The sequence below is a fragment of the Paramisgurnus dabryanus genome, chromosome 7 (genome assembly GCF_030506205.2).
Source record: "Paramisgurnus dabryanus chromosome 7, PD_genome_1.1, whole genome shotgun sequence".
Classification (NCBI taxonomy): Eukaryota; Metazoa; Chordata; class Actinopteri; order Cypriniformes; family Cobitidae; genus Paramisgurnus; species Paramisgurnus dabryanus.
Window position 1 is genome coordinate 19,561,714 of NC_133343.1, and position 15,065 is coordinate 19,576,778.

General features: G+C 38.3%; 1 protein-coding gene across 10 annotated transcripts in view; it reads left to right on the forward strand.

Moving 5' to 3' along the window:
- lrrc7 (leucine rich repeat containing 7) overlaps positions 1-15,065 on the forward strand; it is a 136,302-nt gene that overhangs the window by 93,365 nt on the left and 27,872 nt on the right. For 7 of the 10 annotated variants that reach the window (XM_065240420.2, XM_065240422.2, XM_065240406.2 and 4 more), the window contains 9 exons: positions 13-85; positions 949-966; positions 2,238-2,367; positions 3,136-3,251; positions 3,809-3,878; positions 11,605-11,704; positions 11,797-11,921; positions 14,460-14,648; positions 14,714-14,857. In XM_065240420.2, coding sequence (XP_065096492.1) covers positions 13-85; positions 949-966; positions 2,238-2,367; positions 3,136-3,251; positions 3,809-3,878; positions 11,605-11,704; positions 11,797-11,921; positions 14,460-14,648; positions 14,714-14,857 — 965 coding nt within the window. The remainder of the gene's footprint in view (positions 1-12; positions 86-948; positions 967-2,237; positions 2,368-3,135; positions 3,252-3,808; positions 3,879-11,604; positions 11,705-11,796; positions 11,922-14,459; positions 14,649-14,713; positions 14,858-15,065) is intronic. The other 3 variants (XM_065240415.2, XM_065240430.2, XM_065240417.2) reach the window with 2 other exon arrangements.

Below are 15,065 nucleotides of genomic sequence, written 5' to 3' on the forward strand. Positions count from 1 at the left end.
AATCCTTCACAGGAAAGTTGAAAAAGTTGACGACATTAAAAGTTGATGACAACCAGCTCACCTCACTGCCTAACACCATTGGAAGGTTAGTAACTCACATCTCATCCGGTTTTATATAGAAAATGGCAAAGGCAGAAGATATCTTACACTCCTCAAAATCCGTTAACATCCCTCTAATGCACTCGTTTTTCCATTTTTTGAGAACCGTATATATAGAATTTTTAGTTTACAGCCAAATTCCAGCAACTTACTGTGTAGTCTCTGTATTGGGTTTCTCTCTGAGACTCAACAATAAAGAGTCAGCAGCTCTACTGCTGTCATTCAGGCAGTTTTGCTCACCCCTGCATGAGCAAATGCTGACTGTCAACTTTACTCTGACTCTCAGCAATGTTAACAATCTCTTTTTTAACTCTTATTTACAGTAGAGTAGGTACAAATCCAGAAAAAGTCTTAAGCTGCATATATAATGTCGCATATACTGTATTATGCCTGTGTGCGTACACACATAATGTGTTCAAATTTTGAATATATTCATGCATATGATTTAGCGGAATAATGCACATACCTGATTTCAAATTAACCTGTTTCAAATTAAAAGCATTTAGACAGACATTAAATCAAACCTGTGTTGAGTTAGGTTTGGTTAAAATGTAGATACTCATAGATAGCTTCTCAGACCAGGCAAAACCTTTAACACTGTTGTTGTTTGACCGTAAAGATTTCTAATGCAAAATCAGATTGGGATTCAGGGATGAAGGGTATGTGCACCATCCATCTGTTACTTTAGAGGTCACAATCTCTACAGTCTGCCTTTTTCATTTATCATATTGCGGTCACCACTACCTCATTCCTGTGATAGTATTCTCCATGCATCTTTCTTCTTGGTTTGTCATTGCTCGGTTCTGTGTGTTGTGTTAATCAAACATGCATCTTAAATGGGCACCTCAGTGCACGAGGCAAAATCGGGTAAGTAGACCAGCGAGTGTTTGTATTCCCCCCACGTCTGCCACAGCATGTTTATTTAGGCAAGGGCATACCTTTGCATCCATAGACACAATGAAAGCTATGCATATGGAGAGACAGCTGGAGTGGCCTGCTTGTACAAATGTTGTACTAATGACCTTACTTAGCTTAACAAATATACATTGACCCCTTCAAATTAAAGGAAAAAAGGGTAAATTGGATTAAAAACAGAAGTATGCAAGGACAATCTATGTAGTGGTGGTTATGAATGACTGGTGTGAGGTCCAAATTTATTCAGTACTGAACCTCATTTGGCTCAATAAACACTGTGGCATATATCAGATCATTGTGAGTGTTATAAACTAACAACGGTTTGTTTGTTTGAAGAAACAAGTATTTTATAGGCTAAGAGTGCTTTTATTAAGAGAACTATATTGCAGTATAGTATATTAAGTTAATCATTAATCCCTCTTGAAAGTGTCCTGTTAATTCACACCTTTGTTAAGTGAAGATAATGCTTCCACATAATTCACAATTCCCATTATTCATTACCACAACTCATGTATGCGCTGTGTTAAAAGGATATGAGCCATAGACATTGATACTACAGTATTTATATTGTTGGCATACGGACAAATATGGACATTTTAAATGTTTAGGGTGATTGGATGTGAATGCCATCATTAAGGAACAGTGCACCCAAAAATACAAATTCTGTCAAAATATATTCATCCTCATGTTTTATTTCAAACCTGTTTACCTTATTTTCCTTTTGAAAACTTTCATTTTCCAAATTATTAAAATAAAAAATTATTATATCGGTCTGTTTGTCACACAAACCTATTGTATCATTAGACCACTTGGGATACAACACACCACTGAACCACTTTCTTGTATGTTTGGAACTTTAAAGGGACCCAGTGTGCTTACATTGTCATTATTTGGATAGATGTTTTGATAAAATGTTGTTTTACTGGACAAAGAAAGTCATGCAGGTTTTAGATTTACATGAGTTAATGTATACAGAATTTGTCTAAAAAATTTTGGGTTACCTGTCTCTTTAATTGTTTGGTCTTAAAATACTTCAAAAGACTTTTATTTGAATATTCAGTCTATTCTCTGTAATGGGGCAATAAAGTCTTAATGGCTGACCCTTGAAAAGGTGTCTTGTGATGTATACATTCATTTTATTGTCTCATAAAGTGTTTTCAATGGAGGTTAAGTGAGCATTCATATTTGAAGACTTCTCACCTGCTTTCCCTTACATCTGCCAGTTTATCACTTTTAGAGGAGTTTGACTGTAGCTGTAATGAATTAGAATCCCTGCCTCCAACCATTGGCTACCTGCACAGTCTTCGGACATTTGCAGCCGATGAAAACTTCTTGGCTGAGCTACCCAGGGAGGTGAGTATTAATGTTTTATTTCTGAAGGATTGACAGAAGCAAACAAGATTTAAAAAATTTAAATGCTTCCTTTACACTGTCAGAAAAAAAGGGTTAAAAGTGGCGCCTACTTGTAGTGACAAGTATGGTGACAAGGGTGGTCCCCTTTCAAATATTACACTTAATGAGTTCATATTTGTATCAAAAGTGTATATGAAAACCTCAAAGGTACACATTGGTACCAAATGGATACATATCTGTATTTAAATATCGTACATGTAGGACCTTTTTAAAGGGTAGGGACAACATGGGACCATTTTTTGACTGTTTATTTTGACAGTGTATATATTTTGCCCCAAAACAATTAGTGAATACCTGGTGGCCGATTTCAATGACCAATTTAAAACTAACCAACAAATCGTACTGGAGCCTTGGATAAAAGCATTTCCCCAATTAATAAATGTAAATGATTTTAATCAAAGTCTTCACATAGACCCCCATCACTTCTCTGCTCACATCAAGATCTGGTTGCTATGGTTTTAGCTGTAATCTTTTCCTTATGATTGGCCATTATACCAATGCTGTTCTTTGAACCAGAAAATACCGCACAGCCAGAATATCTAAAGCCAAATGCACGGTGATGTCTTTCTGACCTTCACTCACCTCGCTCGCTGTATTGACAGATTACAAGAGTCATTTTACCTGAGAGAATGCTGATATCCAACATAAAAAGCTGACAAAATTGCACCTTACAAGAGCTCTCATGTCCTGTCCTGTCCTGTGCTGCAGATTGGAAACTGCAAGAACGTCACGGTCATGTCCTTGCGCTCCAATAAACTGGAGTTTCTGCCTGATGAAATCGGACAGATGACAAAACTACGTGTTCTCAATCTGAGTGACAATAGGTAACACCTGATGTTCCTTTAGTTTTTTGATACACCTGCATGCATTTATCCACATTCATTGCACACTAGTATACAAATGGTTTGCCACATTGTTTTATGAATAAAATATAAAACAAATTACTCAAAGGCTTCAAAGTACCTCTTCAAAGCTCTTATAGGTTTGATGATCAGTCCTCATTACTTTATGTAAAGCAGTGAGGATGGTGATTATTATTTTCCATAATGCCACAGTAATGGGGCATGGCATTGGAAAAGTGCCTGGCCTGCCCACGGGCTAATTAAGAAAGCTTCTTATGAGCTATGTGGACAGTTTTCATGCTCGGGCCATGATTACCTACAAGCGGAGTAATTAAACTTAACTAAGACTAAACATGGCCCAGCCATTAGAGTACCTGAGTTAATGGGGTATCTTAAGTGGACAGAATCACCTTTGGTCTTAACAATATTTTAACTACATTAAATGAACTCCTCCCCGCAGACTCATTTGTCTTTTTCACTTTCTTGTTTTGGCTTCTCAGAATTTATTTAAACTGATGTTCTTTCACTTTTTTCTATAGGTTAAAGAATCTTCCCTTCACTTTTACTAAACTTAAGGATCTTGCTGCACTCTGGTTATCTGACAATCAGGTTGTTACCCGGAACACCTTTTCATATTACATTCGGTTTACTTGCATTGGACACAAAAACTATATTTACTGTCTGTGAAATCCAGGCTAAGGTCTCAAAATTCAGTTATGAGATTAGGGAAAAGATTCACTAAATTAGGCAATTTAACATTAGCATGTGGCAGTGGTTATATTTGAAGGTTATTTACTAAAACAGTTGATTTCCATAATGACCAACATAATCTACTAAAAGCTACGCAAATTAGTTCAGGGTAGCAAATATGCAGAGCTGATGAGGTGCGTGTGATCTACTAACGCCTAATGTGCTTGAGTTTAGCACCATGGACATCGCAACGGAAAATTCAGGGTTTTAAATCCCAGCTATCGAAGCAATAGTACACTGAAAAAATAGAGGACAAAGAGTGAAGGTTTACAAGAAGTTTTGAAACACTTGGGGCCCTATTTTAACGATCTGAAACGCAAGTGCGAAGCGCAAAGTGCAAGTGACTTTGGGTGCGGTTCTTGGGCGCTGTCGCTATTTTCCGGGCGGGAGAAATAACTATTGCGCCAGGCGCAAATCAATAAGGGGTTGGTCTGAAGTAGGTTCATTATTCATAGGTGTGGTTTGGGCGTAACGTCAAATAAACCAATCAGAACGTCATCCAACATACCCTTTAAACGCAAGTGCGCAAGTTCCATGGCTGGTTGCTATTATTATGACGGATTTACCAGGTGCACGCCAGGAGCGGTTCACAGCCGAGGAGACCGACGTTTGTGTAAGAGCAGTCAAAGACAGAGAAGTTGTTTTGTATGGGGATGGGAGAAACCCGCCCAAATCAGCGTCAGTTAAACAGGCTTTGGAGGAAATAGGCACAATTGTCTCATCAGCTGGCATCCCCAGGATGTTGTGCCGCAAGTGCTACAATGATGTCAGGAGACGGGTGTTGGAAACTTTTTTTAGCGAAGACCAGGAGACTTGGATTTCCTCGAGCAGTAGTCTTTATTGCAGAAAGCGTTCTTGGAATCAGAGCATAGAGCTCGGGGAGCTGCAGTAACCAAGTCTGACTTTGGGTATACATGCATTACATTTAAAGCCATTCGAAGGGGGCAGTCCCTTCAGATGGAAACAATGCCTTTAGATTACAATATAAACATGAAAGAGAGGTTACAGTCAGGCAAGAAAGGACAGCTGTAAACGCATTCCTGATCATCCCCCTTTGATCAGATAACCATTACGGCAAGCTGGGGTCTGTGTAAACGCATCCCAGATCATCCCCCTTTGAGTAGATAACAAATGGTCAATATGCCCTACGAAAACAAAGGCATGCATTCCAGCTAATAGCTTCCATTACTTGCTGTTTCTTTCATATTTAGGTGAACAGATACATATGATAATATTTAACAAAACAAAAACAATGACTTTAAATTATATTTCAACAATTCCCCCTTTGAGAGTTCTAAATAACTCTCACATCATTTAATTTTAACCCTTTATAAGTCCATTCTTTGACATATGTTGGTTAACATAATGTCCCATCTTCTAGTCTTGTAACATTGGAAGTTACAGTCAAATTTGACGTGTGTGATTTGGCACAGAATATCATGATTCTGTTTTTTTTTTCTGGAACCAAAACTATACTGAAAGTTCTGCAGTCCTTGAATGTAGATGCGTTGTGTTTTGCTGCTAACAGTCGTTTCAGATGTTACAGTATGTAGATTTTTTGACACTCCAAATTCTTTGCGAAATGACTCTTTTGTCCACACTGCTGTCCAGGGTGACTCACACCAGGGTGTCACTGTCATGTCCAGTATCTGCAACACAAAAAGAAAGACACCAAAGAGCAGTATTCTATTCAAAACATTTTAAATTTGAACATCTTGTGATCGTATAGTTTTAACTTCCTTGTGATCGTATAGCCTTAACATCATTGTGATCGTATAGATTTTTTTTTTTTTTACCCTAATCTGTTTTAGTTTGACACCTAAGGACCAGATGAGGTGAGGATAAACTATATGAGGGGAAAAAACCTATGAGGGAATCTTCACCACAGGGTTTGGCCCCCGACGCTTATTGCATTCGGTTCTGCCCTGGGCTCCTCACTGGTCAACGTGTCCTAGTCTGTCCCTGTCAACATGAGAGCTATCAACATCTTAAATTCTAAATAAACTCATTCCCCTTTTAAACTGTAAAATCAATTCTTAAACAACAACAAAATCCTCTAAAGAAACATCAGTCATCAAAGACATCATCCAGATTTCATCCTTGTAAAATTTAGTACAACAATAACCTCTCACAGCCTTAATGATTAGACCCTTAGCAAGTTACCCCACAGATTAGATGTAGAAGGGAGGGGCTGCTTCAGTATTGTAAGCAGGCTTTGTAAGAGCTGAGAAGCATTGTTAATTTCTCCAAGTATCTTTTTTTCCTTTCCTACACTCTTTTAAATAATGCCCTTGCTTCCCGCAGTAGTGACATTTGATGTCCTTCCTAAGATATTTATTTGGCCCACTTTCTTTTTTTGCCTTATTCAGCAATGCTGCTGCTATTTTGACATTTGTCTTAACATCAGAATCTCGTTCCCAAGTGGTTAATCTGTCCAAATTGCCTCTCAGAGTTGCATTAGACCATGTTAGGTCTAGGAAGGGCAGAGAATTTCTGTATTCAGATGAAAGGCCATCAAACCATGAGCGGACTAGTGGTCCTTTATCATTTAATACATCCTCAGGATTATTTGCTATCCCACTGTATGCTGAAGCTGACTGACAAAATCTTTCTGTGTATTCACTCACAGTTTCATTTTTTCTTTGCACACAACTAGTGATCTTAGTCCAATCAACCTTTGGTCCAACAATGTCTCTCAGTATGGCCAACACTCCTTCTCTTAACCCATCTTTATTTGCATCCTGTAACTCATAACTTTTAACAGCAGTTTCAAAAGTACTGAATTCTGATTCAGACAAAAGTTGTGACATAAGCTGCATGATGTTAGCTAAAGACAAGTCATACAAACGGATTTTTCTGGACAAAGCTCCTCTGAACTCAGAAAAATTAGCATGTGCTGATGGCAAACTCTCAGCAAGTCTATCTATTGTTTCTGGAGCTACATCTTGTAGCTGGACTACTGACATTGAAGGAAATGCAGTTCCATCATTTTTACTTTGAGCCTTTTTCCTTGCTCCACACACCTTAACTGAATCACATGCTTTGTCACTTGTATTATTTCTGTGATTAACACAAACACTGTGTTCCTGTCTAACAGATTGTAAGTCAGGATGGACATCTGAGTGTTGTTTCTGATTGTCTTCTGGTGAAGACATGTCATGGCCTATCTTCTCATTAGGAGAGATAGCATGAGAACACAAATCTTGAATTTTCTTCTCTAGTTTTGCAATACACTCAGTTTGCTTTGCAGCTAAAGCCAAACTGTATTCTCTGTAACAGTAGATAATGCCTTTTGTGTTGTTCTTTCTAACACAGGCCCCCAAAACTTTCTTACACTCTTCAAGAGTCCACGTCCTATCTGGATCAATTCCAAATTTCTGTGTTAGATTCTGTCTAACTGATTCTGACACAATAGAATCCATGTGATTATTCAGGATTGAGCTAAACTCATTGTCTGACCATAAAGGGGTTGCAAGTCCACCTTTCTCAGTTGTGGGAATCAGTCTAGGATGCCTTTTAACCATTATTTCCTTAAAGTGGATTTCTTTTAACAATCTGTGGTAAACAAGTTAAACCAAACTTCTCTGACTAAACAGAAGTTAACCAAAATGCTTCTTCCCTGATACACAAAAGATACACCAAGCTTCTTCTCTGACCAAGCAGAGGATAACCAAATTCTTCTCTGCCTAAACAGAGGATAACCAAAATTTCTTCTCTGATAAACAGAGGATAACACAAATTTTAGCACGTTATGCTAATCTTCCCTGCCTAAACAGAGGGTAAACAAACATTTGTTAACAGAACCATGCAGCTGTTTGTTAACACTTAAACACATGTACTGGTCTGTAGAGGTTCTTTTGATAGAGTGACACTCACCAAATCAAAGTTGAGCTGAAAAATCAGTCTGGAGTGAAGTTTGTAGATATTTGGTGAAATGAGAAACTCTATCCGGGTCACGGCACCATCTGTTGGAAACTTTTTTTAGCGAAGACCAGGAGACTTGGATTTCCTCGAGCAGTAGTCTTTATTGCAGAAAGCGTTCTTGGAATCAGAGCATAGAGCTCGGGGAGCTGCAGTAACCAAGTCTGACTTTGGGTATACATGCATTACATTTAAAGCCATTCGAAGGGGGCAGTCCCTTCAGATGGAAACAATGCCTTTAGATTACAATATAAACATGAAAGAGAGGTTACAGTCAGGCAAGAAAGGACAGCTGTAAACGCATTCCTGATCATCCCCCTTTGATCAGATAACCATTACGGCAAGCTGGGGTCTGTGTAAACGCATCCCAGATCATCCCCCTTTGAGTAGATAACAAATGGTCAATATGCCCTACGAAAACAAAGGCATGCATTCCAGCTAATAGCTTCCATTACTTGCTGTTTCTTTCATATTTAGGTGAACAGATACATATGATAATATTTAACAAAACAAAAACAATGACTTTAAATTATATTTCAACACGGGGGAATCCCAAGCTTGCCAGCATAACTCGGGCACGCCGTGTAACTGGAGGTGGATCTGCCTCTACACCAGGGAACTACACTAACCTTTTCCACTGGTGGCACTTGCGCTACCAACTTTTTCAGTTACCGGCGCAAAATATGATTTGGTCGCACATATTTTTTTCAAGTTATATTAAGGCGCTCTGGATAATAATGAACAATAATGAAACTGTATTGCATACAGATATGCTTTTTATTTTACTTGCCATCTTTTAAACCACATGCCGCCTTGTTTTCTTAAACGTTGCAGTGTTTCCCACAGATCTGAAATTTACTTGGTGGTGGTAGCCGGTGAAAAGGGCAATTATTACCCACTGACAAATAATGGTCTACTTACTATACATGTGACGTAGAACTAATAATGTGTGACACAACACAATACTTTGATTTATTGAAAATTAATATTAATTTCACATTATATTTCATTAATCTAACCACCCCAAACTTTCTTTGCCATTAACAAAGCTGACACTGTTTGTCAAAGCACCACGAAAACACTTACTGTTTTTGCACTGATATATGAAGCAATTAGACCCCTTTTATCAAACTCAATATAATACAATACTATGTATAGTATATTAGGTCTATAGATTATAAATGTGACTGATGTAATAATGGTTATAATTTCTATTAGAAAGGCACTTTAACTGCTTCTGCTCTATCTTTCTATTTCTCTCTTGCCGATTTAAAAAGCTTAATCCACTCATTATTTCAGATTTAAAAGTCTACTTGCTGTCCCGGTGACAGACTTTACATTGCTTTGCTCGTTCAGTGCAATTGGCTTGACATTAGCATTGCTTTTTGCTACAATCTCTGTCCAAACTTAATATGGATATGGTTTTAGAAAATATATGGTTAATAATAAGATTATTAACAAAATGTGAGAAAGAAAAAGCAGCGCGTGGTCGTAACAAGAACCATCGCCATAGAAACCGGAGGCACGCTGAATCTGCACTCGAGCTTTAGCGCGGTAGCGCTCATTGCCGTTTTCCGATCGACTCGGGTTATAAACACAACATTAATCAGACTTGGGACCCAAAGTAATTAAACTAGGACCTAACCGGACCCGACAGACCATTTAAAATATAAACCCGGAACCATACGGGTCCCGCGTCCTCAGTGAAGAAAGACCTCTGCTCAAGTTCAGAAACAAGGAAGACACTGCGCTTGCGTCGCGTCCCACCCAATTCATTGAAAAAATAGCTGAGCACGCAAACGCACACTGATAGGGAGAGACACGACGTGCTTTCACGCAAAATGAAGCCAACGTGTTGAAGGCTCAGAGCATGTTATAAAACGTATTCTTAAGATCCACATTTCTGTTTTAATAAATGCTAGTAAATCATAGCATATTGTCTAAAACATTAGGTAGCACATTTGCGACCCATTAAAAATTAGGGTCGCAACGGCAGTTCAAAAGGTCGCATATGCGACCATTTTGGTCGCAGTGTAGCTCCCTGCTCTACACACTACCTGACGCCAGCAGAGGACATCGCTGTGTCCACCCTCACCGCTGAAAGCCAAGAAACGCAAGCAGTCCAACCCCAAAGTACACTTACAAATCAAGTTCACATAAGGTTTCTTATGAAAACATTTTAATTATTATTTACATAAAATAAACGTAATACAGCCACACAACAAACTTATGAAAATATTTTAATCGTTATTTGCATGAGAATTATTTAACGCAACCACACAAAATAAATAAAAACTATCACCACAATGCTCACCACAATGATTTCCCTTATCTCATGTGTTAATATTTTTTATTGTAACAATTTATGATTTGCAAAAACTGTTGCATCTGTGTAGATTAGATAAGCAAAGTGTGTGCGCGTTGTGCACGCTATACATTATGGTCAAGCATGCGCCCTTAAAATAGCATAATGAACAACGCGCCACTGGCTTCATACTATTTTTTTTTGGTCAGTGGCGCAATTGTTTTTTGAAACGCAAAATAGCATCAGGGATGGTTTTGCGCCGGAACACGCCTAATTTTTGGCGCTGAACCGCCCAGGGAGCGCAAGTTCATTCCCAATCCCTAGTTTGCCGACGTGCGTCTGTGGAGGGAAAAACCCGCTGTGCGCCGGTGCAAAATACGAATGATACATGCGTCACTGACAAAGTCAATTGCGCTGTTTGCAAGATAGGGCCCCTGGTGTTTTGTGACTTCTCCTAGTGACTCCTCTTTTATTTCCTTCAGCAAATAAAAAATAACATGGCTTGGCAAACAATATTTTTGAATAATATATTCCATATAAACTGTTACTTGTTAAAAATTATTTCTCTGTGATCTACTGTATGCTATGCATCTCCTATCAGCAACAATTGCAGCCATTTCAAGCGCATAATGATTTAAGACATTTTTTTTTCTGTGTTAAATAATGGCACAAATACCAGTATTATAACACGCACAAACATGTAACCACATTGTGTTTGAAAGGGAAACTACGAGACGTTATTTAACGCCAAAATGATGGTTTTTACTGCCACAAGCTATTTGTAAATCTGGCCCTAGGAGCATCAAAGTTTGATTTCAATCATTGATTTCATGAAATATTTGATATGCCCTTTACTCTGTCAATATTAAAGACATCAAGGTTATATTTTACAGAATGTTCTTATTATGCAGGATATAGAAAACAGTTAATCATAAAAATTGACTTTAGCTGAGTTTTCACAGGCAGGGTCATACAGTATATCAAACAAAGTGGCATCAGCAAAAAACATTAATGGATGTATTAAGTTGCTCTCACACAGTTCACACAGTTTCCCTATCAGAGTAACCACAGGTGTAGTGCTGTACATGCACTTTAGACATATCCTATTACCATCTGACAACCAAACTGTGACTTTTTATTGAAAACCTCTGTTTTGTTTTTTTTACTTTTGCTTGAAATGTGGGCTTATGCCATCTTTATTTAAATGAAATGCCACATGGTTTGATATAATCTAATGCAATAGCATTTGTTCCTTATTTAGTGTAACATAAGTTTCCAAATACTTTTTCGGACCACTGATAAAAAATGTAATACTTTAGAAATGTGTGTTATTAGTTATATAGTTTTTTTCTAATTCAGTCCAAGGCCCTTATCCCCCTCCAAACAGAGGCTCACCCGGAGACCAAACAGAGAGTCCTTACCAACTACATGTTTCCTCAGCAGCCCCGACACGATGAGGGTGAGAATAAATAAACCATTTCAATCAATCTTCTCTGATTGCTGTTACACCAGATTAAAATGTTGGATGGATGTGTGTTTATATGGCTGCAGATTACCAATCTGACAGTGACAGCTTTAATCCCACCCTCTGGGAGGAGCAAAGACAGCAGAGGATGACTGTGGCATTTGAGTTTGAGGACAAGAAGGAGGAGGAGGACAACTCAGGAAAAGTGAAGGTCCACAGTGCATGACACCCTCACACAACCCCATATACCAGTGTTTCTTTTAGTAGGTGCTCTTTAATGTCCAAGACAGAGGTTGATTTTATTCGCACTACTGTACCAGGTTTTTATTTTTTGTATGCTGTAAAAGCCACATTTAAACTCTCTTTGAACCTTTTAATGATCCCTTCACTGTTTATTTTTAGTTTTTTATATGTCTTGTGTTATTATTGCACCCTTTTCCCAGGCCTAGAATTTCAGTCTTACAATATATTTATCTATAAAACAATTATTATACCACAATATGGTCTGGTCCTCAAATCAGATTGAACGAGTTCAAGCAATGCAGAAGTAGGACATTCCCTCACAGCACAGAAAAGCATTGTTGTTTTGTGTCACTGTATCATCTCAGTGATTACAATGTCAAAGTTATTGATTTCCTTAGTGGACTTGTCACAGCAGACATGTTTCTGCTTTTTCAGATCACTCTTTCTCACATTGTTACACCAGTACTTCACAAATACAGCCCAAGCAGTCATTGCTAGTTCTCGATCCACAACACCAAAAGTTCACTCATATCCCCCCTTGAGCTCAATTTCCAGCCTGATTGACTCCAGTACTTGGTATTCATTTTGGTTGAAACGATCACAAGTTACTAATGCTAAAAAAATTTAAAAGCCCAAAGCATTTGTAGTTAAATATTTTGAATTTTATTCTGAGGTTAGAGCACAATTGATTCAGAAATATATGTGACCACATCACATCTTTTGTGGAAATGTTAATCCATCCTAATATTTCCCAGATAACAGGAAAGGATGCCCTACACTCCCCAATAACTGCAGTAAATGCTAAAAAAATCCAATCATGCAGTTTGTATAAATAAGGAATAATTGACGACAGGCCGTTGAATTATTAGAAAAAAATGCACACCCGAGGTGTGTACATTATTTTTCTAATAATTGAACAGCCCGGAGTCAATTATTTTGCTTATACTACGGTTACCGCACCTCAAGACATCAAACAGATGATATATTTAAAGGGATTCGTCCGGGTTTTGTAATTAAATCGCTATTGTGAGTAGGACTATTTCTTCCGCGTCTCATCCAAGACATTCAAAACGTAATTTTAAAGCTGGCAATGGAGGCTTGAGCCGTTGATAACATTGTAATGCAGTTATTAATGAATTTATTAGAAAGAGAGAGAGAGAGAGAGAGCGATTGTGTGAACTAGGCTACCTCTGTGCGTCTCAATAGTGTTCTAGTTTTGCCATTTTTTTGACTCGGTCTCAAGACCGGTCTCAAGACCACTTTTTAAAGGTCTTGGTCTCGTCTTGGAATCGACCGCATTTTTACTCGGTCTCGTCTCGGTCTCAGACAAGGAGGACTCAGAATTTTATTTCAAGACCGGTCAAGACCACAACTGATGGCACATCACAAATTAATTTTTTATCATTAATTTTATGCAGTTTATTCAGGTTTGGCATATGATGTTGGCATTGTTTAAGCATTGTTTAAGTTTCTCCCAATGACAGTTTTTCTAATTTTATTACTAAAAACACCTGCATTGTGTTAAGTGGCTGGCAAGCCATGGAAAGACAGTTCAGAATAAATGGTTAAGTTGATTTCAGGTCTTTAGTGTTTGTTCACTTTTATTTGCTTATAGAGAAAGATAAATTCCCACATATCTGCAATGCCTTTGTTTATTTTATCAACTTCTCTGATTGCGCACACACACACATGCACGCATGCACACACACACAGGCAAGAAGTGCCTAATCATTTGCATATTCCAACATTTTACCATAAGTGTTTTAATGCAGTGACTTGCAATGGTCTTGGTCTTGACTCGGTCTCGGCCTGTCTTGGGTCTTGGTCTTGACTCGGTCTCGACCCTTTAAAGTCTTGGTCTTGTCTCGGTCTCGGACTGTCTTGGTCTTGGTCATGACTTGGTCTCGGTTTAGGTGGTCTTGACTACAACACTACGTCTCTAAACAGCGCTGTTATTGCCTCGTCTGTCATGTTGTTTTTGTTAGTCCTGTAATTTCGGTTATTACAGTAAACTATGTGAAATGATATGGAACTGTAATGCGGTCAAGAGAGCTGCCTGGAACTACGTAAAAATCGCTGACCCAAGTTCAGTTCTCAGCTCTTGGTCCTTTGCTGATCCCATACCCCTCTATCCAGTACTTTCCTGTCCTTTCAAAGTCAAAAAAAGGCAAAATGCCCCCCCCCAAAAAAGGTATTTGATATGTAACATTTACTGTAGGTACATATGTGTATACATTCAGTGCCAATATGTATCTTTGAGGTACTAATATGACCTCTTGAAAGGTTATAGCCCAAATTGCTAGGGACATTTTTGACCATTTTTCTTTCTGACAGTGTATATTTTAGAGCAACTTGCAATGCACATACATAGTAATTGATGGGTGTGGTCAAGATATGATACTCCCCTGGACAAAATAAAATCACGAGTACTAACAATATGGGAATGGAATTACAGTATGTCTCAGATGACCACTTATAATACTACCCCCTTTCTCATATTCTGCAGGTTGAGATTAATCTGAAGCGCTATCCCACCCCGTACCCAGAAGACCTGAAGAACATGGTAAAGTCAGTGCAGAACCTAGTGGGTAAATCCACTCACCCTCTCAACACTGAAAAATGTTCTTCGGGGACCAATATGGAGCACCACAGTCAAGACAAGTATGAGCCCAAGTGGCCCATTGCTCCTAAGGAGGTAATACTTTATGCTTATTTCATCTTAGCGTTTCAAAGTAGATTCTTCAAGTCATTCAAGCCCAGTCCGCTGTTTATTCTTTCCAGGTGACGGAACGGGACGTGAAGGACTTCTCTAACCAACAGATGTCTGAGCAAGGTGCCATCCATAACACAGCCATTGACATCCCAAAACGCAAAGACAAAGAGGATCTGACTGAGAGCTCGGAGGTATGACAAGTTTTCTCTTTAAATTTTGTCATCTTAAAATTGAAAAAAAAAAATAGAGGACTTTCAAACACAAGTAATGTCTTGAGGTTGCAGCTTAATTTACATTCCTCTTTACCTTTCATATTGGATTTAATGCCAAATTATTCTAGATGAACACGCATATGAGAATTCAATAGTCAGACATTTAGAAAGATAAATTAACCTGAAA